We start from the raw sequence: 23807 nt of genomic DNA, 5'->3' as shown, positions 1-23807 counted from the left end.
ATTAGCAGATTTACATAGCTTTGTGATTTTGTTCCCAAATATATATATATATATATATATATATATATATATATATATACACATAAATTTCAACCTTGACTGCTGTAAACTCCACTCATTCCTGGTGTGCTCCCCCATTAGAACAGCTTGTACATTTTGTATTCCTCTCCAGATCGTTGACTGACAGAGTCCATTGTGACCCTTGTCCTACAACCATGTCAGTAGCTACTTGCTTGTTTTTTTTCTTTGTCCTTCTGTAAAGGAGGTCAAGGAGCACATCTAGAAACACCTTTCTTGCTGTGCTGATGAAAGATGATCGCTTGTGTCTTGTTGCTCCAGTTGCTCTCCCAAGTATCTGTTGTTTGCTGGTTAAATGTATTCAAACAGCATAGAATGCATACAGTGCATGCCTACAAATACAAAATTAGTCAGTGTTGTTTCTCTATGTAGCGTTATGTAACCATTTTTGATAACTTAAAGAAACCCCACACGATTCAACTCCATTTCGAGTGTAGCTAGGTGTTTCACCTGAGTGTCAACTATGTTGTTCCCCGTGTTTATTCCAAGTTGTGTTCATCTATCGATCATAGTTACCTTCACTTTTTCTCCCTCTTGGTAATGGTTCTGCCATACATGCTTCGGTAATCTCTACAAGTATAATGGATGTGAGAATTTACTGTAAATTGTTGTCCATGGCTAGGTCACACGAAATTCTTCCCATATTAGCAATTTCACAATTTTAGTTTTCTAACAGTACTGTAATGATAGTACAGTGACTTGATGATACAGAATACGGTATCGGAAAAAATGTGAAAATAACAACTCATTAGCGCAGTGCTGAAAATGTTCTTAATGGAATAGCATTAAATTGAATTTGCATTGAGTCCCAAATAGAAGTAAAATAGATGCAGGCCAGCTCAAAAGTCTTGCCCTGATGAGTGCAGCCACCCTGATCTTGCAAGGCTATCTTTGCCCTATGTGACTCCGCAGTGAGGCACTCGCAAGTCCGGCAGAACTCTAACCTCGATGGATTGCGTGGTGATTACCCGTGATTGATTCTGCCCCAGACGGGCACAGCCATCACAACATTCATCTCAGAGCTGTAACTTAGATTAACCTCTTATCCGTGACATCACAGTCCAGTTCATGGCCTCTCATTTACATTTACCGAGTCATTATGCATGGCAATACAGCACAAGGCATCTTGTCCAATATGATCAAAACATTTATTTTGTGGTGCTGCTAAAAGGGAGAAGCAGCAATTAGCTGCTCCCAAACTGATTTCAAAATGTCCTGATTTCAAATTAAATGGTCACATTGTAAACCAGACACCACATGACTATGAGAATTGCATTTTTACCTTTGCCAGGGAGATGTTTTCTGTCCTCTTTGTAGCATATACGCTATTATCAAAACTAACTACCTAGCTAATTATTTTGAAAAAAAAAACGTGAAGGTGTGGAGAGTGGGCATCGGTTTCTCCGATGGCCCGTAATAGACGTGAGGATATATATTAAAAACTCTCACGCTTGACTGCTCTTTATTTTTATTTTCGCCCAGCTCCAAGATCCTCAAGTACTTGTTAATATATTTCGAATTCAACTGAAATTTCATGGGGTTTTTTTTCAAATTTCGTCATGTTCATTACGGACACCTGAAGATCAGAAATGGAAATTGATCAAAATCAATTTTCTTTGTTTTGGTTTTTAATTAGCAAGACTACACACATATTTAGTAAGTGTATTCCCCTGTGTGGAGCGGGGTTTTTTTTAGACCATGTTATTTATGCATGAATATTAACGAGGAGATTCATTGATATGCAGGAGACGGATATCTGTGAAAGTGTAAAATTTGGTATTTATCCAAATTAGGGCTGCTGAGTCTTGGTGGCAGGCTGTGCTCTGATGAGTGCCATTCTATTTTCCTTCTTAAAAGTTTTGAAGTAGATACACTTGTTATTAGGATATTTTAAAGGCAATCTAAGAAATTTTGTCATACAACTCAATCCACTCAAAATGCCATTTATCCGTTGAGGACACTGCTAGCTTGACTACTTAGGATGCTTTTAGGCAGTTGCATTATTAAATAGCTTTCTCTTCCCTAGAATAGTAAATGGCGTTGCGTTGTTGGGGCAGTAGGCGGGGTACACCCTGAACTCATTGCCAGCCAATCACAGCGCGCATGTTGACAAACAACCATTTGCACTCACAATCACACCAAAAGATTATTTAGAGTGATCATTTAATGTGCCATGCATGTTTTTGGAATGTGGGAGGAAACTGGAGTACCCCGAGGAAACCCACACAGGCACGAGGAGAACGTGCAAACTCCACACAGAAAGGCCGGGAGGGGGGATTCGAACGCACAACCTTTATACTGTGAGGCGGACGTGCTAACCAGTTTCCACCATGCCGCCTTATGTTCAAACATCTGGACTATTTCTTTTTCTCCTTTTTTCTCTCTTCAAATATGTACTCACTGAACTTGATGCCTGCAACATATTCCAAAAAAGCTGGCACATGGGCATGTTTCCCACTGCGCTCCATCACCTTTCCTTTTAACAACATGCAAGAAGCGTCTGGGAGCTGAGGATGCCAACTGATGAAGCTTGAAGTGGAATTCTTTCCCATTCTTGATGACTTGCTTGGCATCGAATTCAAAATGGGACAATACTGGCAAAATAAATCAGTTCACGTGCATAACTTTGGATCAAGCCAATATATATCTAATATATTCCGTTGAATATACTTGCGAAGGTGAATCACAATATTTTCATTGTGGATCTTCAAAAGTTGAAAGAGAAAAGTAACATTCCTGCAGAGAATTACACCTCACACGGTCCAGAAGAACTTCACTGCGATCAGATATGATCACAGTCATGTCAAACCAGTCTAATTGTTTCACCTTCACCCTGTCAAGATTCACCGCCTCATTTATCAGCTGCCACCAGTCATCTGGCTTCTTTGATTTCCAAGCAAGCCGTCGTCTTGGTCTTCACTGATTTTCTCCTAGATTATCTTGAAATATAATGACTACGCCGATGACATGTTATCCTTTCATTTTTCTGCTCACAAGAATAGGTTTGAAGATTGAAGTGTAATGCTCTAATTCGTCATTATATTTAGTTCTGTATGCTCAGTGTAATATATTTCTACACTGTTTACCTTCTGCTGCATGCAAAAGCTAAGAGTTAGGCTGAGATTCTTGTTATGGAAAAAAAATGGATGTTCGGAAAGCATACATAGAGGGCAGATTTCCTTTTATCTGTAATGCTTCCTGGCTTATGGCATAGTATCACTCTTACATCAGAGGATACCAACGGGTGGGGGGAAAAAAAACCTCCAGAGATCAAACAAAGTGATTCAGACGCGAACCAAAAGACATGCATTGAGATGCAAAGAATACCTTTGCCAAAACCGCTTCGTCTTACTCTCGTCATTTTTTTCTCGACTCCTGTTCCCTGAAGCAAACGTGTCGCCACTATAGGGCTTCACTTGTCAGTTATAGCACAAAAAGCCAAAGCGGTGGGGAGAGGAAGAGCGAGGGCAAGGATGGGAGACTGAGGAAGAGTGGAAAAATAGGTGATAGAATATGACCGAAGGACGAATGCTCCGTTAGGTGCGGTGCAGAGCAACAGGACCGTGGGGACGGCAGAAACAATGTCCTCAATGTTGAAAAATGGAAAATAAAACGATGGGGCACTGTTGACACAATAAATAATACTTGTTGGCAGATGACTAATGGCAGGAGCTGAAAAACTTCTTCCAGTGGAGACTCACGTTTTTTTGTCTTCGAAGGGCATTTGTTGGTGTTTCAGAGAATCGTTGACCTACATGATTGTGTCAACTACAAAAAAACTTATTTTGGTTCTCCACAAGAGGATGGAAGTTCTTTTTCTTTGCGGGAGAAGGGGGAGCGTGTCGTAAAGTATGAGGACGGTTCTCAGCGGTTCTTCCTTCCGGACCCACCATCACTTCTTATAAACAAGTTGCAACCAAATCGAGAAACATTTTCACCATCTCGATACATTTAGTGAAATTACGTTGCAGATTTAACTTGACATATTACAAAATAACACCGTGTCCCAATCGACACAAAAACGATAAAGAGAAAAAGAAAACAATCCTTTTAAGTTTGAAACAGCTGTAAAAATCTGCACCAGATAAAAAGTAAAACAAATGCAATGGTTGCATTTCGAGGATAAGCGGATTAGAAAATGGATTGATGGATGGATGGATGGATGGATGGTTGCATTCCGACTCTTTAGCTCAGCCAGCTCAACCATTCATCTTGCTCTGGCAAACGCAAACTGTAAATCATGAGAGAGCTCACGTTGACTTCAAAATTTTACTTGACGTAATTCATAATGTGTTGCTTTTCAAGACCACTTGCCCTTGCTAAGATCTCTCTCTTGTCACACTATTTCATTAGAGAGGAGGACTCGTACAGAAGACGGTGGATTATCTGAACATGATTTCCCTTATGTGGTCCGTTCAGATAATATGTCACAGTTAAGAGCCTCGCTGTCTCAGCTTATGATGAGAAAGACCTCCAAGTCAGCTTATAACAGGCATTATCAGACTGCAGTATTAAGCTAAGCGTAGCCTATCTGTGACAAAAAGATGGGGGATTTTCAGGATGCCGGTCTTATCCTGGAGGAATTGTTGAGCGTGGTCATATCAGGAGCTTTGCAGACTCGAAACAACAAGCTCAGCTTTTGCACCAATTCCTCTCATCCATTCCTCATCCTTTCTCTGCTGTCGTGACTTCATCGCGAATGGCAGCAGTGGTACAAAGACGTACGGCGCCAAAGCGCTTTGGCTCAGTCGTCGCTGTCACGATGGCATCAAAGCGGTCGACGCTGTTTGCGTTGCCTTACAACCTCTTGCGCGGTGTTTTCCTCGATGGGGTAGCGCAGCGTTGTGTCGTTTTAGGGAGATGCGCAGGATTAAAGCGCATCGTCTTTCCCTCACCTTGCTGTAGATCCTATGAGCTTGTGTTTGGGGATGAGCTCTGCAGTTGCCCGTCGGCTCCCCAACTGCATTGCTCCGCTGTCGACTCTCCCGCTGGCGTATGATGTAAATTCATCTGGAAATTGAGTGGGGGAGTGGACCAAAATATGTATTTTCTCTTTGATATCCAACTTGTGATGTAGCATAGATTTTGAATGATGGAGTTTAGTACCACATGAATTTAGGGGTATGCTGTACAGAAAAAAATTCATACATAATAGAAAACTGACATGTTTCTGAGGTCAAGTGGAAAAACCTGAACGGCTCTGAAATTCTGGCAAAGCTAATTAGAAAGACACAAAGGACACAATTAATCCAAAGAACTTTCCTAAATCTGGGCATTTATTGACAAGAAAATAGACTTTGAATTATTTCTTTTCTTTTTCAGCCCAGGAGCAGAAGTTTGGTGGCCACTTTGTTCATGTGTTCCTTCAAGACGGAAACCCCGTTGCTGAGCTTGGATGCGGCGGGAAATATGTCCTCAGTGTGGCCGCCAGCCAGACCATCAACATTAACAGATGGATGTCGGTGACAGTTCGGTAAGAATTGCGTTTTTCACCCATCACAGTACTACGAAGTATTTCCCATGTGATGTTTTGAAGACGTTATACTACATTTGACTGCAAGAACGATATTTTAAAGCTTCATCAGGGAAATAAGCAAAGCAGTGAGGTGATGAACGTTGGAAAGTGCTTGTTTTTAAACCCTTGCAAACTCAAGGGTTTGAGCCCTGCACCGATAACAGGTCAAATGTATTAAATCTTAAAAGCAGAGGACAGCAAATATACACTGGTGCCATCAGATTACAAAGGAAACTTGGTTTGTAGCGATACAGCCCCTGATTTTTTTCACCAGTTTTTCACCAGATTCTGGAGCACATTCATATGCGTTTGCCTGTCGAAAGCGGATCGAAGTGATCACCATGTTTTAGTCGCGGCAGAGAGGAGGGAGACTTTGCCGCTGTGCTGGGCCTCCTTTTAGCCTTAATCGTGGAACGGTTGCATTCATATGCAAATGCTTACATTGGCGTCATGCGGTTCCGTTTGAGCAGTGACGACCTGCTTTTCTAGCATGAGAATTGGCCTCACAGAGTTAATCGGCTTTTTACACAGTTCACTTCATACTCCTCTGACTGTAAATAATCAAATGACTAATTGCTCGATCGCACGCAGATTCGACCACTTCCCTTTTCTTACAAAAGTCCCCTTCCATCATAATACAATTTTTGTCCTACTGTTTTATGCAAAACAAAATGTCAAAATGAGTCTATAACATGGTTTAAGTTCGACATTTAAGTGGTTTGTCATTAGCATGTAATGCTACAAGTACATTCGTGAGGTCTGCGAGCCAGACACTATTTGAGGTACCGAGAAGTTAGCGGAGGCTTAGACGGGTTTTGAACCTTTTCCGGTGCTGGTCCCTCTCTTTGGAATAACCTTCCAATGAACGTTTGCCAAGCACCCTCGCTGCTCGTTTTAAAACTCATTTTGATTCTTTGGCTCTTCACTCAGCATGAGACTTGATTTTTTTGTGTTTGTGTTTTTGTGTTTTCTACTGTCTATTGTTATTCATTTGGGATTTTTTTGTTTGTTTGTTTGTTGTTGTATGAATTACTTTTGCTCCATGTACAGCACTTTCTATGCAGCGGTGGTTGTTTTAAGTGCTCCATAAATACAATTGAGTTGAGGTGAGTGTGTGTGTCACTGCACCAAAACCCGCCACTGCATTTGTAGCATGTGTGAAAGCTTACGGTGACAAAGCCATCCTCCATCAAATGTACACACAACACAGCCAATTATCGTGGGAGCCAACACAAGTGAGAGACAGTGGCCAGATGATGTCGGCAAAACACATCGCATCACCTGCGATGGCCTGTTTGTGGGTCAGATATGGCGTGTGTCGGTAAAAGAAATGCCCGAATGAGTCAACCTTTTTCCGTCATTGATATGAGAGTGCGTTGGAGTAACATCCCAGCAAGCGCTGCAAAGGAAAAAGGCTCTTCGCTTTCTTCGCTGCTTATCCACGCTGGGTTGTTATGCGCTGCCGTTTTTATAATGACATAATTGCTCCCACAAGTAGTTGGAAGGATGAGTGCAAATCAACACATTAAACAACGTGGAGGGTCTATTTAAATGACATTAAAAGCCCTCTGGTGGGTGATGTACGCAGCTGTTGCACCTGCACCGAGGTTTGCAATCTTCCTTCTAGTCTATCAACACAGTTTTGGTGCAAAAAACACATTTTCTGAAGTTCACATTTTCACACATTTTCAGCTTCTGCTGTCAATTATTTGGCAGCGTGTCGTGGCAGTTAAATATAATGTACTTGAATCAATCGTTTTGTTCTCTTTCTTTTCCACTAAAAGGGTTTTAGCTGCAAGGAGCTTTTGTAGCAAATGTTTTTGATTAGCGTTGTCGGTTTAACAATGTCAATATGACACGTGTTTATTTCTGTGCATTATTCCAAATTCCGAGTGAAATGGTGCTACAATACATGTTGTATCTCATGAAAGAATCCATATTGTGCATGTAAACAGGAGATTTGAAATACACAATTGCCTTGAATAGCCTTTCTTCGGGAATGCTCTAATGTATTTCTCCAGCACTCTTGTTTTGAAGAGCTCTAATAGAACATTACAGGGGGCAAGACGAAAGGCCGCCACTGCACTGTTATATTATTGCGCAACATGGCGTGCACACAAGGGAGCCAGTGTAATTTTTCTTCGAACGGGGACATTTTGTTGTTGGCACCGCTATCGATGATGGTACACTTTCCGCTGTTTTGTGTGTGTGTGTGTGTGTGTGTGTGTGTGTGTGTGTGTGTGTGTGTGTTTTGTTTTTTGTTTTTTTAATTGGGTGGTGGCAACCGCACTTTGGGTGCAGTTTAGTAGTTGGTTGACTCTCTATGTTATTATTGGAAAAACACAAGCTTTGTTTGTTTTTTATTTGCAGAGTTGAAGAGCAACATACACAATGTGTCCATCTGCACAATAACATTTCCTTTTTGTTGGATGGTGAACTGAAATATATGCCACTTTTTTGTCTCTTTTTACTGGGCATTTTGAAAGATAAAGACATAAAAATAGCGGGAGCAATAATAGGAGTGGTCTAATCCATAATTTAGAAAATAATAAGTTGCAGATGGTGAACTCCCTTTCTGCTTGACTCGCTGTCCTCTACATCAGGGGTCCCCAACCTTTTTTGCCCCACGGACCGGTTTAAGTCAGACAATATTTTCAGGGACCGGCATTTAAGGTGTGGCGAATTAATACAACAAAATAATATGGTATGAGCTGCATGAAAACTGTGGTGTTTTCGAAATATAATAATAAACACAAGGAGCGTCTAATCTCGAGTCTACTTCGTAATTTTGTTTTAGTCGCTGTTGCTGCAGAAACTCCACACCTCACACAGGTAGGATGTCGGAAATAGCAACAGTGCTATTGTGGCGATCTCAGAGTATTCAGCCATAACTTTGATCCAGTTGTTACTTTCGAACGTACTTTTAAGGCCGCCGTCATTTGCGATCTCCAAGCAGCTTTTTTACTCATTTTGCGGGCTTCAGCGTTTTGTTTATGAGCGTCATCGGTCACCTGACCGAGAAGTGTGCCTTGACGTGAGTCAAGCGTGACACAGACGGATGTAACGGAGAATCCGGTAATTTTTCAAAATAAAACATATTTCGCATTCCGAAATAAATAAAACGGAAATAAGGCAAGTTCTTTCTGTGCGGCCCGGTACCAAATGCCCTGCGGACCGGTACCGGTCCGCGGCCCGGCGGTTGGGGACCCCTGCTCTACATGGCTTGCACGCCCTTCCCCCATCCACCCATAAGTCAAGTTTCAAGCTTAATGACCTTTCCAGTGTGTTTAAAAAAAACAACAAACAAACAAACAAACAAAAAACATTCCCAACATAAAACAATTTCCGAGGCTAGACATTAACGGCTGCCAAACGCGGGTGAATTTCACACGTGGCCATCGCTTTATTGAAAAAAAGTATGAACAAGAATATGTGAATGTTAAATCAGGTCATTGACTTACTTACACCAAATATCTCAAAACATACACTTTATATCATGTAATCAATCACAGCTTTATCATTCCTCTTGACAGTAGGTGATGGTAAATAAAGCACAAGAACTCTTTTGTTTGATTGTAGTATGGAAGTTTGAAAGAATATGTGCAACGCTATGAGCACTGATTCAGAATTGAAACTCAGGATTGAGCTTGTTTCGAGCATTAAAATTCGATAGCTTGCAAGAAAGCCAACATACTGTTCGAAGCATTCCGAGACAGTATTCGCCTTAGCATCAGAGTTTGAATTATTTTGTTTTACACAAGCAAAAAAAAAAAAAAGGAAGTGAAACATAGCAGGTTTACAAATGAAATTTTTGACCTTTATGTCTCCGCGTGTTTTAAAATGCTCATAACCTTTGATTTGAAGTGTCTGTGAGTGATGCTCCTTCTAACTTTTTTTCTGTGCTGAGGAATTGGAGTCCGAGATCTCCTTGCTTTTTAGACACTAATGACAAAACCTCGCATTTTTCCCCGAGGCCGTTTTATGTTAGCTTTTATTTGTCCTAAATTGGTTACATTCTCCACATGCAAGAGTTTTACTCCACGTACATTATTGGAAAAAAAAAAAAAACAGGACTGGCTTTTTTGGCACTTGAGCAGCAGGCAGACTACAGTCATCTCATTTGGCGACTGTTCACATGCAACTCGGGAAAACTTGTTACGACTTTTAGCCTGGAACTTCTCTAAAATCAGAATATTGCATTCTCCACACATTAATATAAATTATACATATTTATGTTGTCCTGACATTCTAACAATGCACGAGCACTTTTTGTTTTTTGGTTTTTTTTTGTGTTTTTTTTGCTGACTAAATGGCAGCGATCACCGAACTGTGCACCGGACTGTGTGAAGATATAGTTTGCGGGACCGGCATAGAAACGCAGTAAAAATATCACGCACGACTTCAATGTGACCAGTCAGTGATAAATAACATGTCTGATTGGCAGTTCTGAGGTTCCCGCACAACACAAGTGCCGCCACTACCCAGAAACTAACCTGACATGCAATGTAGTAGCAAAATACGCAATTTATGATCATGTGTTATTGACCTGCAGTCCCCTCATGACCTTGAACAGGATAAGCATTATAGAAAATGAGTGGCATGATGGCTCATACCTCGTGCGGCCACTGCAACTCTGGAACCAAAGCGACATATCCTCCATACAAACAAATCCCACTATAAACCCGGATTAGGGGAAAGTCAAAACTAAAGTAATCACGACTGTAATTAGGGTCCCAATGAATAATGGGCAGATAATTCCTTTTGCAATGTGGAGTTTTAATTAGAAAAGGACAATTGATTACCTTTTCTGGCTACAACAATTGGCACAAGCTATCTTTTGAATTCTCCAAATGGCTTTTAATCACTTCATGATTACGAAAGGAGTGGCATTTATTTTAATGAGGCGCTCGTGCTCATACATTTACACACTGTGGCAGAACTGTGAAATAATGATCACTCGTTTTTTTTTTCTTTTTCTTGAAAGAAAGGTACCCATTTTACAGTTTCTGCCAGTATGAGCAATAATACCTGTATACTGTATGTTAATTACACATTGGGATTTTTTTTTTTTTTTTTTTTTTAATGGGCACATACTGTCAGTGCAAATCTGGACCGTTTTGGTCTTCTTTCGGGCAGCAAAACAGGTTGCACTTTGTGCATTTGCGAAGTGAGAAATCAGAAGTCCTCCTTGCACATCATTTCTTCTCTTGCGCATCCGAAAGGTGTTTTCTAAGGTTGTAACAATGTTCGCTCACACTAGACGCATCCAAGCATGCCTTTATTGGCCTTGTGTTGAACGTGACGATACAGTTCCTTGATTGTTTTTCTATTTCTCTCGCTTTTCTGTGGGAGACTTTTGTGATGCCACCAAAGAACGTTACCAGTCAATATTAAGGAGACAAAATATGATGAGCTCGAAATGGAACCTCAATGAGGATGAGCGCCATCAAAATTGAACTGATGGAGCTACAATCTCAGATGTTTAATCCAAGCACAGATTAATTCTATTTCCGATTTTTTTTTTTCTTAAGAGGGAAAATTATTTAAATTCCCCAAAAATGGGAGGTTATCCTAAATGTCTTGGTGGGGTTTCATTGATCTCTAGTAGAACTCGGAGACAAATGCCAATAGCTGAGCTCATTGACTAATCAGATGATGAAAAGGTATGTTCTGGGACTTTTGTCCATATTCTGTAGTCTCGCTCACTAAAGGAGCAACAGCAGCAGCCCGGCACTGCTCACCTTACACACCAACCATCCACGTTTCTAACCCTGCTACGATGTAGAACCTGAACAAATTGCTAATCACATACAGTGTGTTGTACAACTACCAAAACAAATGCTGCACTGTACCAGAACAGTGAGTGAAGTGTTCAGTTATGTCGATGAAGTTCAGATAACCGAAGTCCACAGTATAACAGTAATTTAAGAGCTGTGTTGTTATATGATTGAAAATGATACACGATCATTAGTTGGAGTCAAATCTGGTGAATTTCTCTTCCAAGGTGCCGGCTGTCTTCCTCCTACATTTAATGCATGCGACCTATTTACACTCCCTGCTCGCAGGTATGAAACGCCACCGAGAACATTCGCTCTTCCCACAAAGAGAGCGAGGCGCTAAGTGAGCTGCAAATTATGAATTCAACCACTAACAGGTTCCACATTATGGTGTGCTTTTTGTAAGCTTATGAAATATGATTAGAATAATAAGCCTTCATCAGCTGCTCCTAAGTGTTGCAAAGGCTTTGTGCGCAGCGTTTTACTGCCATCTGTCGCCAAAGCCTTCAGATGTATTTTATGCAACAGTAACATTTTAATGCAAGGGTGTTGTTATTAATTATCTGTAGGGCACCGTGAAGGAGGCATGTTCAAAAAGGAGCATTATGACAACTTTATTAAATACTTCTGTGTCAAGGTGCGGTGCCGAAAATACTCGAATGCAATCCCTAAACAATAGCTTTCATGTGAGAGGCAAAGTGTCTCGGTCGCACTGAATCAGTCACGCAGCAGAGAGCCCAAATGAGGATGGCTGAGATGACAAAAAGAAAAAAATCAACAACCTATGATTAGAGCATTAGCCAGATGAAGCAATGCATAAGTAATGAGTGAGTGTAAATAATCAGCGCCATATTGTGGTTGTGTGTACTTAGAGAAAATGAAATATTCACACATATTTGTTTGTTTACCTCAAGTGGAGCCGCTGTCGGTCCTGCGAGACGGAACACTGAATGGTGCACAAGGGAAGAAATTACTCGGTGCCTTTTTCTCTTTTGTTTGAGTAATCATGTCTTTGTTGGTGTGCGCTTATGTTTTTACCCTCAGAGTCCACAACATTAGGAACAGCTGCATGATACGATTTGTTCCAAGAGAACTGGAACAAAACGGTGCCTTTTCAAAGAGGAGAACACTCGATTTTAGAGTGACACTATTACAATAGTATGTTTTGGTATTTTAAGATGCTTTTTTTTTGGTCTTAATTTCTGTCATGGAATTATTATGTAATATTGTTTTTGTTGTTGTTGTTGTTATTATTGCCATTAGTGATGCTATGACACCTTGTAGTCCGTCAAGGGGATTTTATTTTTCTTCCTTCACATGGACAATATTGGTCCATTCATGATGAACTCTAATTCCACATATGCTGCAAATGCCCAATCAATCAAAATAGCACACATGACGGGGGAGCAATTAAAATAAAGAATATTAGAGTATCTTTGTAAAGGCAGAATGCTTAACACAGCTCTTGTATGACACGTCACCGGTTTCTGCAGGTGTACCGACTGATACGACCTGCGAGTGCATGCTTGCATGCCGTAGTTGCATGGATGAGGGGAATGAGGAAGATGGGGGTGGTGAGCACCTGCAGGGGAACTATTCTCCGCCGCCATGTGGCTCCTGGATGATGTGAAGAAGTCATCTTCATGAATAGTCATTTGTGCCTTCGAGCAAGACCAATGTAGATGAGCGTGGTGGAGCATCCAAGCGCTCACGAGTGAAGTTGTATCATCATGTTTGCTTAGCGAAAATGCTCTTTGAGTCTCATGGGGTTGCATGTTTGCAACATTCGCAGACGCAATACAAAAAAAAAGATTGAAAAGAAACTGCTCGGACGAGGCTTCCTGTGCACCAAATGGATTCTGGAAATTCTGAAGTGACGTTTTCAAGATGTGAAATGCGCTTGAATTGTGGGCGTGGAAGTGCCTTGAAGTGCTTGAAATTATTACTAATATAGACATATACTGTATATACAGTAGCTGTCTACTGAATAGTTCACTGGTGGAATGATCAAACATGCACATATATCTATACATAAATCTTGTGTGTTTTCCAGTACGGTATTCTCCCTAAGCAATTGCAAAGCATGAATATGTTTGTTTTTGCCAAACTGCATTCTAATTTCATGCTATTATAAGCTTTCGAAAGTGACAATATTACCATTGGCACAATGGCAATCGAATTTCTGATGAAATATGAGTTGCTTTGGTAGGTATTTTCCTTTTCCATTAGTCCCCAAACAGCCCGACACCACACACCAGTCCACTTGACCCGGCACCACACTGCACGGCCTCTCTTGCTTTTTCAACAGGCGTGCGCCTGATGGCGACACGCAGCATGTGAGGTTTCACCGTAACATTTCACAATAGCGCGTATCGTCTACTAAAGGCGTGACAGTGATTTCGCCAGCGGCACACAAAGCTCACCGCCATTCAGTCATTCAGAACGAGATCACTGTCATCCATTTAGCCGCGTCGCCGAATCAACAGCTTGCCTTCTTCGCTCTGTGGCGTCCAAAGCCGGGGCCGCCGCCGGCCTCGAGGCAGGAGCCACAACAGTCGGGCCGGAGAAGCAAGGACGCTCCGCTCTGGTGGCTGGAGACCTCCCATTCAAGTGAATGAGACTCAGACTGTGAAATGAGCCACTTCTCCCAAACTCCGGTGCAAAAATGACAGTGATTCACTGATGGCTTCTCTGAGATAGAGGGTGCATGTTGAGTCTGCAGGGGCAGTACAGGGGTGGCGCCTCAGTTTTTGATGTGGAAAAGTGACGACCTAGTAATTTTCTTGGATTGGGAGGGGCTATTGCTTGGACAGGAGGAATGAGAATGAATGCTCCGAAATGGGCGAATGCAGTTCCGATCGATTTAAATGCCCCGAGAAGACATCTCAGCGTGGTTGTGAGGAGTGCATTAAGTGAGAAATAAAAGTTGCTATGTGAAGCCACTTCACCACCAATGGCTGTAAAGATGTCACCTTTTGGTTCAAATGTATTTATTCATTCAACAAATCTGTTCAAGATTCTGTCAGGCCATGGAATTTAAGAGAAGAAAAAAAAATCCCACACCACTGAATGTGAGACAGGCAAGCTAGTCAGTATCCCACACTACTGCCAGGACTTAACACTCCAAACACACGTCTGTATTGTAAATGTGTTTTCCCATCATGTCATAAAATAAACATGACGTGTATTTGTTCAGACATGGCACATAACTCTTTGTAACGATATCAGAGGTATCCCGGCTGTTCCACCATCATAATAGATTATCAACGTCAGTGATCGGGGGTTGCCATGGCAATGACATTCATGCAGTCAGCCTTACATCGTCTCATAATGGCGCTACTTGAAGAAAATGTACAAATTATGTATATTAAATGACTTTGAACTTCTTTAATTATACAACAAATTTTAATCAGAGGTGGCTTTATGGGTCCCTCAGTGTATTTTTGACGCTTACTTTTAAAAATGTCTATTTTTGAGGGGGTGGGGGGGGGTCACATCAGGATTTTGAGTTGTTTTCTTCTTATTTTTTTTTTAGTTTGATCTATAAAAGCAATATGGATTTGAATATATGCCATAATTTATAGATTTATGAAAATAATTCAACTGTTGCTGAAACTAAAATTCATGAATATTTTTTAAATATACTATACAACATATTATTATTATTATTATTATTATTATTATTATTATTATTATCATCATTAGTCTTACAACCTAATGTGCCAGAATAAAACCAGGGCAGAGTCAGAATTAATGCAAAAAATAATAATTGAAGAAAATTTGCATCTCTGATCTTAAAAAAAAAAAGTCTGTAAAATGTGTTGACCAGTGTCATTTACTTGTGTTATCAGACACACTAAGATTAAAACGTGCATCGCAACGAGACACTACTCTGAACAGAAGCGTCTTTAAAATGTGTGTGGCATAGTTTGTAGAAGCTCATATATAATGCACACCCCTCTTATTGCATATTATGTACAAATGATGAATGGGAGCGCGGGAATCACTTGACTTTGCCAAGCTGCTTTATGACACAAGTAGACCAGCTACTTAACATTGTGGCTGCAACATTAATGACTGGTACAAATGTATATTTCCCTTGAGATGCTAAGAGAGGGTCCGATTATAAAATTGTCCTCACACTCATTAGCTTTATAATGTATATCTGCTTTGTGCCCCCATTCTTTTTATCATTAATTCATCCCGAAAGACATAATGAGCACCGTGTTTTTCAGTTATTGGATAGTGATAACATATTTTGTATTGTACATGATGATCTCATAAACCGTTGTTATATCTCAATATCATCCCAAGACTAGAAATTGTTTTAGTATTGGTTTGCCCGTCCTTGGCTTTCGGTTACCGCTTGAGCTCCAAATGCACCATTGCTCTCTCTACCCAATCTAGCAGTGCATAAAGTTTGTTGTAAAATAGTGTGTAATGTATACCCAGCCTGTTTATAGTGTAGTCTCCATGGTCACATTAGTACCTGCATTACTCCTTCTGCGCTGCGTAATATTTTCATGCATTGCTGGATTTATTGTGCAATATTGTTGGTAGAGCGTTGTCTGACAAACCTCTTCCTCTCTCTCTCTCTCTCTCTCTCTCTCTCTCCTCTGAACAGATACAATCTGCCCACCAGCAAACAAGCAGGGTCATGTATGATTGAAATAGCAGTAAATAATGGCCCGGCTCATCGTCTCCAGGAGTCTGTGTCACTGCCCATGTCGGAGGTAATGTGACCTCCCTGTACCTTCCACCCCTTGGAGCACCACTTAGGTGTTCTTTATTATTTGGCCTTGTTCATGTACATCCATCTTGATAAATGTTTAAACCACAGTGTAATCTGGACAGCATCTTATTTTGTCCGTACTTAAAATGGTATTGTACGTATAGTTGCAGGAACCCCCCCTCTCCAAAAGCTTCAAGGAAAAGAGCTCGATTCAATATTTAAAACTGTATTAAACTGTTTCAAAATGACTGCTGGGAAAGGCATCTTGAAAACAAGAAAGCTCGTGCCATTCTATGTTGCCTGCACATTATTTTGTGATCGCGTGTGACTGTGACAAATTTTTTGACAAGTAATGAAAGTAGCACCAGGCTGGTTTTGACCTGCTCATCGAGCTGGTCTGCCTCATTAGTTTGATTAACAGCGCTCGTATTTAATTTTAGGTGAATAATGTTCTTTTTCCTTTTCAAAGGCACATAAAGGAGCTTGACCTTCCCGCAGGCTCAATGTGTTGCACCGCCGTTAATGTGATTTATGGTTTTCTAATTTGAGGATGTTTTTTTGTCTGTTTTAATATCATGTTGCATTATGGATAAAATAGTATTCAATGGTTTCGTAAGATAATAGCTTCTTTTGTTTTGTGACCACGCTTGGAGCTCAAAACACTCATTTTCTCCTTGAAATGAATGATAAAGGCATTCACCCGTTCCAGACTCCTTACCAAAAAATGGTTTCGGTTGTCATGAGTAAAAACATTATTATCCAAAATATTGTTGCTAGGCATTATGGTTGAACGACTGGTTTGCACATCTTCCTCATAGTCCAGAGGACGTGGGTTTGAATCCAGATTCAGACTTTCCTGTGTGGAAAGTGGTGAAACCATAATGATATAAGAGAAGGTGGGCAGAGCTATATTGGGAAGACCCCACGGGTAAAGGGAGCACTTCTAGAATGCTGGTCGTCCACTTAAATCTCTCGGTGATATCATGGGCTCATGAATGAAACACCACTAAAGCAGGGGGGTGCCCACTTGTAAACCTGGTGGAGTCTCAAAGTCGTAATCCGACAATTGTGCCCCCAGTTAAACAACGTCTGAAGGGAGTGACTTCTCTGCCAGCCACCCCACATAAATAACAGGATGTAACTCCTGCCAAGGACAGGGGCTGCAGGAGACTTGTTTTAAAGACGGCATGCAATGCTCTGAGTCCACTTACACACTCATGAATCTTACATTAGTACATGCTTCGGATGGATTCAGCTCATAGACAGGTTAAGCACACTCGAATTGTGATGCGATGACATAAGGGTTACTTCTCATACATGCAGCTCTCGTGGTTCGGAAAGCGCGCTCCCTCGCTCACTCCAAATGCATCAAGTCAAAACACTCTCAGGAACTGATTTACGGAAGGTTTGCTGGAAGCTGTTCTAAAATTATTTTGACATATCGTCTGTTCAGCAATGTTATTTTGGATCTAGTGGTGACTTGGAGCCAGATGCCAGCAAGCTATGGCGAAACTTTCTCTCGTATCTGGGTCATATTCGAACAGTGTGCCAATTGTCTTTTGCTGGTCTCCCTCAAAGCAGTTTTTGGGGTGTACTGCCCCAAGTTTTAAAGGCACTGCTATGAAGGACGGGCAAACGAGATGAGTTAAATTCGACAAAATGTGACTTTCATGCAGTAGCTGGTTTCACCAAAATTATCAGGGTGATAGATTTATTTTGTGGATCTTAATATATGCACACTCCTGCGGAACTCTTTGTTGACTTTGTAAACTTTCAAGTGGTGCATTTGTTGTGTCGATGACATCTGATGGCATTAAGCCATCATCTCAAAAGATTATTTGGCCACGCGCCTCAATGCCGCCCTCCATTGCACCTCGGCAGAAACGCCAGCATCATGTCAGGATGAATGATATTCGAGAGTCGAGGGTTATCATGTTCATAAAAACTCCAATGTGACATGTTCACCCTGTTCAGCTCAGGAACATTTCATTCTATGAAATGCATCAATTCCAACAATGGTCTGTTTGTCTATAAAGATGTTTATCGTCAGTGAATGCCTCCTTTTTTTTTTTCTTTTACTGAGACAGACAATACATAGCAATGACTTATTCTGAAAGACGCTGCCAGTGAGATTTATTTTTATTGTTTGTGATATCCTGGCACTCACAACAACACTGCGATGCCAAATAAAACATCAACTTTCTTATAACGCATGAAATTAGAGATTGGAATTTCAAAGTGTAAGCCCCCTAAAAATTATCGGTGGTATAAAATATATATTTTTTTAATTCACTATTCTCTGTCCGTTTTGAATTGCAAACTTCATAATCACCTCGCTTTACCACCTTTCTCATTAATCATTTTAACGAAAAGAAAGATCAGGTGGTCTGGGGATGTCATTCACTTTAATTAATTTTTGTTAATTAACACACACCAGTCAATGAGCGGTACAGAGCCTTTTGAGCATCTTAATGTCAAAACAGGAATGAATTAGTGCTATGCTGTTCAACTATTGTGAAGGAAAAATAGAAAAGAATTTTGAAACATTGACAAAAAAAAAATCTCATTCATCAAAAGTTCAAAAGACAGATGTTTGTGTATGAGAAAAGTGAGAATGAGATGGTTTGCATTGTTTGATCCTCGACTAAAAGGTTTTTAATATGTGGAGGGGAAGGGTGCAATGGAAAAAAAATTGGCACAGGCTTTTCTTGACAGAAAAAAAAAACAAAAGTCACTGCAGCCTATCTTCCATTCAGTATTGTAATTTTTGAGCTTCTAAAGGCTGTATTGAATCCAGTCACAAGAAGGAGTCATGCCATATCGCTTATGACAAAACAAATATCCTTTTAAAGATGAATTTCTTGCGTCTGGATCATTTCAGGACACCGGGACAATTCGCTGGTGCTGGCACAGCAATTTTTGGGGGTGTTCTAGCCCAAGTTTAATGTAACGCAGGATGGCCAATAAAGACACGTTAAATCAAACAAAACATGGATTTTATGTAGTTTCTGGTTCTACCAAAAGTATGATGATCTGGGCGACAGATGTATTTTCTTTCTCAAGGTGAAAACAATCCAGGCTACTCTACACCCCTTTTAAGGATGTTGCCAACTGCATAACAAATCAGTTCCAGTGAGTGAATACGCAATCACTCGTCCAACAACTGCAGGTTTACTACAATGCGTTATTGCAAAGCATTCACACCTCCTGAATTTTATTTTTCATTTTTATTTATCTTTTGCTGACATACTGTAGCAACCCTGCAATGGCATTTCATAAGTTAGGGTTGAAGTTCGAGCCAGGAAGATATCCGGATGCGATTGGGTGAGCGAGTCAGGAGTGTGGACTTTGCAAGCGAGGAAAGCAGACGAGTAAGCGACTCAACTTTTGTTTGGAGGCGCGTTTGACGACTGAAACTAAAGATGGAAGACATCATCTATTCTAAGTCAACCCGACTATCATCGCCTTCACGTCAACTACAAAAAAAAATTAAGTCGTTCAATCCCAAGTACCTGTTCTCACAAATCTATTGTTATGAGCTTCAAACTGATAGCATTGTGAATCATTAGAATAGTCGGCGTCTGTAAAAGAGACTCATTTGCCGCTGTCCCTCAAAACACATCTTTCACTGTTTCAGACCACACCTGTACCCCATTCACTTTGTCCTCGGGATGAGTGACGCCACACAACACACTGAATAGGACGGCTGTTGATTTTCCAAGTTAATTTACTGATGCAAACTTAAAGGCAAGACATAAAACATAATAATGGGAATGTTATTCTAATGGCCAAGTATGAAATAAAATGGACTCCTCAAAAGCCTCCTTCGGAGAAGTCCACAACTCACATCAGTCCAACTGAATAAAAACATCTCTGAATAAAATAGTTAATGTCCCCATCTAAAATCCATAATTTGTCGAATATGTGACGGAAGTGTTTACACTCATGTTTTATATACTTTTCCAACAATATAAATATCAAATATGCCCATTCCTTGACTAGGATGACTTATTAACCATAATGGACAATTACAGCAACATAAAATGCAATCGTCTACTTCTTCATATCAGCATCAATCTGCAATGTATGGCAATAAAGAAGTAACGAAGAGAAGACTAATTAACATCAAGGGTTACACTAGTGAGCTGGATGTAAATAATAGGAGAGAGTAAGGGATCTTTTGCTCTGATTGTTTCGGTTGTTGTTTTTTTTTTTTTTGCAGGGAACATTTGGGCCGATTTTTCTTGGGCTTGCATCCTCCCGTTGGGAATTGCATGACGGTCTTGCAAAAGGAGGATTTATTGGATGTATCCGGCAACTTCAGGTCAACTCAAAGGAGATTTTTCTGGTGGGTGAGGCCGTGAGAGGAAGGAACATCAAGAACTGTGACCCACCTGTTTGCCAGCACCTTCCCTGTCGCAACGGAGGGACCTGTGTCAGGTAATTACTCCGTTGCTTTTGCAAGTGAAAGCCACTTTGTAAATCAATACAAATTTAAACTTTGATTAGCACCCAATTATCCACCTCCATCTATTCCATTTGCACACATCTGCGTGTCTTATAACAATAACGCAAAACGTGCGGAGGGAAAAAAACAATCTCCTCTCTAGATTTCTTGGCACATGCTCCTTCTCAAAGGTTTGTCGAAATCAGTCAAGTAGGTAAATTGCTTGACCCTGCTGTTGAATAACAAAGTAGAACTGCACGCAGTAAAGCACTGACATCTGTCGAGGCCAAACCATACTTATGTCTTTCCTTTTCGATGAAACGTACAACGGGAAAAATCCAAATGTAAGAAGATGGTCCACCTGACTTTCTCCATCCACGGCGCAGTACTGCTTCTCTGTCCTCAATTACTTTTAGATCATATATATTTTTTTTATGCATAGTAAAGTGAGAGGCTTGACATTTATAAATACTTTCGGTAGAATAATAATGAAAAAAAAAATCATCTCACTCGTGAAGACTCCTGAGCTCGACTGATTGTACTTAACTGTTCTCATAAACTGGAACATGCGTTAATTAAAAGAGCACAATCGTCAACTACTTAAAACACTGACAATGGAGCACAAGTTTCAAGATAATTTAATTGCCCAGTGGCAAAAAAAAAAAAAAGAAAAGAAAATCAGTAAAGCGTCATTATTGCCAGCAAATGTATTACACACACCCGATTTAAATTTGTCTGAGACCTACCAAAACCTGAAATCACAACTCTGATCAGCATCGCATGATTGATAAGTCCCAAATAACATTTGGTTGAAAAAGCTGTTGAATTTGGCAGGGAGGTAATAGCAGCATCTTGAGCTTAGATCTCTCAATAGACTACATGTTGTGTAATGCAGTTTTGGGGTTTCAATTTTGGATTTCCAAAGTGGTTCCTACAGTAAATTATGCTCCATTCCCTTTACACATTCTAAATGTTACTGTGTGTAAGTGCATAGTCGATAGGTGACACGTAATGATGTGATAAAATGACACTATATATCGGCGCCACATTGAAAAAGAACTTGACTCATTCCAAAAGCATATAATTTATATTCAGGTGATAATATATACCATGTTCTAAATACAAAAAGGTGAAAGAGTGAGGTGACATTAATTTCCCAAATTGATCTGTAATCTGATTCCATCTGCCTTTGTGTTGAGCCATCTCAGCTCATCAGAACACGATCACACCTCACTTGCTCGCAATTTTGACCCTCTTTGTTAGTCTGCACAGATGACCTGTGACGCTCTTTCCCCTTGGCTAATCCAGAATACAGGTGCTTTAAATGACTTGTTCATTGTTATGACACTATCTATTAACATTTACATTTGTTTAACAGGAAATGAAAGCGGGCGCCCTGATTATTGTGATAAGAAAAGGCTCGGAGAATACCAATTAGGATGTGATGGCTTTGTGGTACAGTACTAGTGGTTTGTCATGTGTTAAAGTGGCGGTCTCGCAATTATCTCAGTCTGATGGATGCACGTGAATGCAGTTTCTTGTACGACACGCACCATACAGGTCAGTCAGAGTTCACAGAGCTCTCTTACTCGCCTTTGGCTGCACAGCTGTGAGACAATCGGATGACAAGGCCGATTGCGGTTTCACCTGACCAGAGGTTGTTTATTCCATATCACTGTCAAACTGAAGCGTATTCTGTTGTGGGCATCTTTGCATATCGGGCTTTTTAGTAACGTCATTGCGAAATGCCAAAGGCATTCTGATGTCTGACGTGTGACATTTATAAATCTCGTCTTCAATGCATTGGATGCCAGGTCATTGAATGTACTGTAAATGAAAACAGAAATACTGTTTGATCTACAAAAATTTTCTCTATGTAAGCAAAATATAATTTCTTCATTGTGATAGTGAAGAAATTTGTCATTTTCTGTTCAAGCATCAATTTGAGTATTTGACTAGATCGTGGTACTCTGGCTATATGGTAACTCACAACAGCCAATTTTATTGATCTAGAACAGGGTAGCGAGTAGAGTTTGACTCCCACATGTCTCCTATCAGTATGCGTCCTGCTGGGGGACCTGCTGTTGATGTTGGTACGCTTGTGTGGGAATGCAGCGAGTCTTTTGCAGGAGCAGGTGGCTGCAGCTTTCACTGTTGCTGTCTTTTGTTGGAGCACAATAGCATATTAAAATAAAAAGTCTATAAAAAAACTGAATCTTTCCATGACAATGTAGTACGTTAGTGGTTAGAGCGACTGCCAGGCAGTCAAAGGGTCCAGGTTTGAATTTCCATTGTATTCTGTTCCTCCCACACTCGTGTTTAATTCAATACACTAATTTTGTCACTCATATATGTGAATGTGCATGTGAATGGTTATACATACACTATGTTTGTACCGTAGCACAGGTATGGATAACTGTCGCCTGCACTCTCAGTGGCCCCTTGATTAATTGAAAAAATATATAAACAAACTGGGTGGCCCGGTGATCCAGTAGTTCGCACGTTGACCTCACAGTGCAGAGGTACGGGGTTCAATTCCAGCTCCGGCCTTCCTGTGTGGAGTTGGCATGTTCTCCCCGGGCCTGCGTGGGTTTTCTCCGGGTACTCCGGTTTCCTCCCACATTCCAAAAACATGCATGGCAGGCTGATTAAACACTCCAAATTGTCTGTAGGTGTGAGTGTGAGCGCGGATGGTTGTTGGTCTCTGTGTGTCCTGCGATTGGCAGGCAACCGGTTCAGGGTGTTCCCCGCCAACTGCCCGAAGACGGCTGGGATAGGCTCCAGCACACCCCGTCACCCTTGTGAGGATAAAGTGGTTCAGAAAATGGATGGATGGATGTATTTTGTCTTCTGCTTTGTTTTGTGTTTTTCTGTGGAAACTGTATATGTTCAGTACATGCATGGAGAAATGCATTATGAAAAATGAAATATGTTAAGAGCGTGTGTTTTGCACATATTTTATCCATATTTAAAACACAATTTTTGTCATACATCTGGATAGGAAGTATGACTCCATCATTTTCATCCCTGCTGTACAGTGACATGTTATTGATCGGTCAGCTTGGATGAGCTCCAGTTACCTGTGACCCTAATGAAATCATTTGCTAGAAAAGGGATACATGGATGATCTTTTGACACGATTGTGTACGTTCTGAAATATTTTGGACCTTGTCGTCCAGCCTATGAATTGTAAAAATACACAGTATTCTCACATTTTTATCATCTTGCAAGATCAAAAGCATTGCAACCAGCTGGTGT

At 40.7% G+C, this 23807-nt stretch overlaps 1 protein-coding gene across 1 annotated transcript in view; it reads left to right on the top strand.

The window, feature by feature from the left end:
- The window catches only part of eys (eyes shut homolog), a 172694-nt gene that overhangs the window by 128400 nt on the left and 20487 nt on the right, over positions 1-23807 (top strand). The window contains exons 38-40 of the mRNA XM_019870330.1: positions 5401-5551; positions 15995-16103; positions 20325-20542. Of these exons, the coding sequence (XP_019725889.1) occupies positions 5401-5551; positions 15995-16103; positions 20325-20542 (478 nt within the window). The remainder of the gene's footprint in view (positions 1-5400; positions 5552-15994; positions 16104-20324; positions 20543-23807) is intronic.

Source organism: Hippocampus comes, unplaced genomic scaffold (assembly GCF_001891065.2).
Source record: "Hippocampus comes isolate QL1 unplaced genomic scaffold, H_comes_QL1_v1.1 scaffold76, whole genome shotgun sequence".
Taxonomy (NCBI): domain Eukaryota; kingdom Metazoa; phylum Chordata; class Actinopteri; order Syngnathiformes; family Syngnathidae; genus Hippocampus; species Hippocampus comes.
Note: the sequence above shows the minus strand (reverse complement) of the source record. Positions and strands in the feature narration are given on the sequence as shown.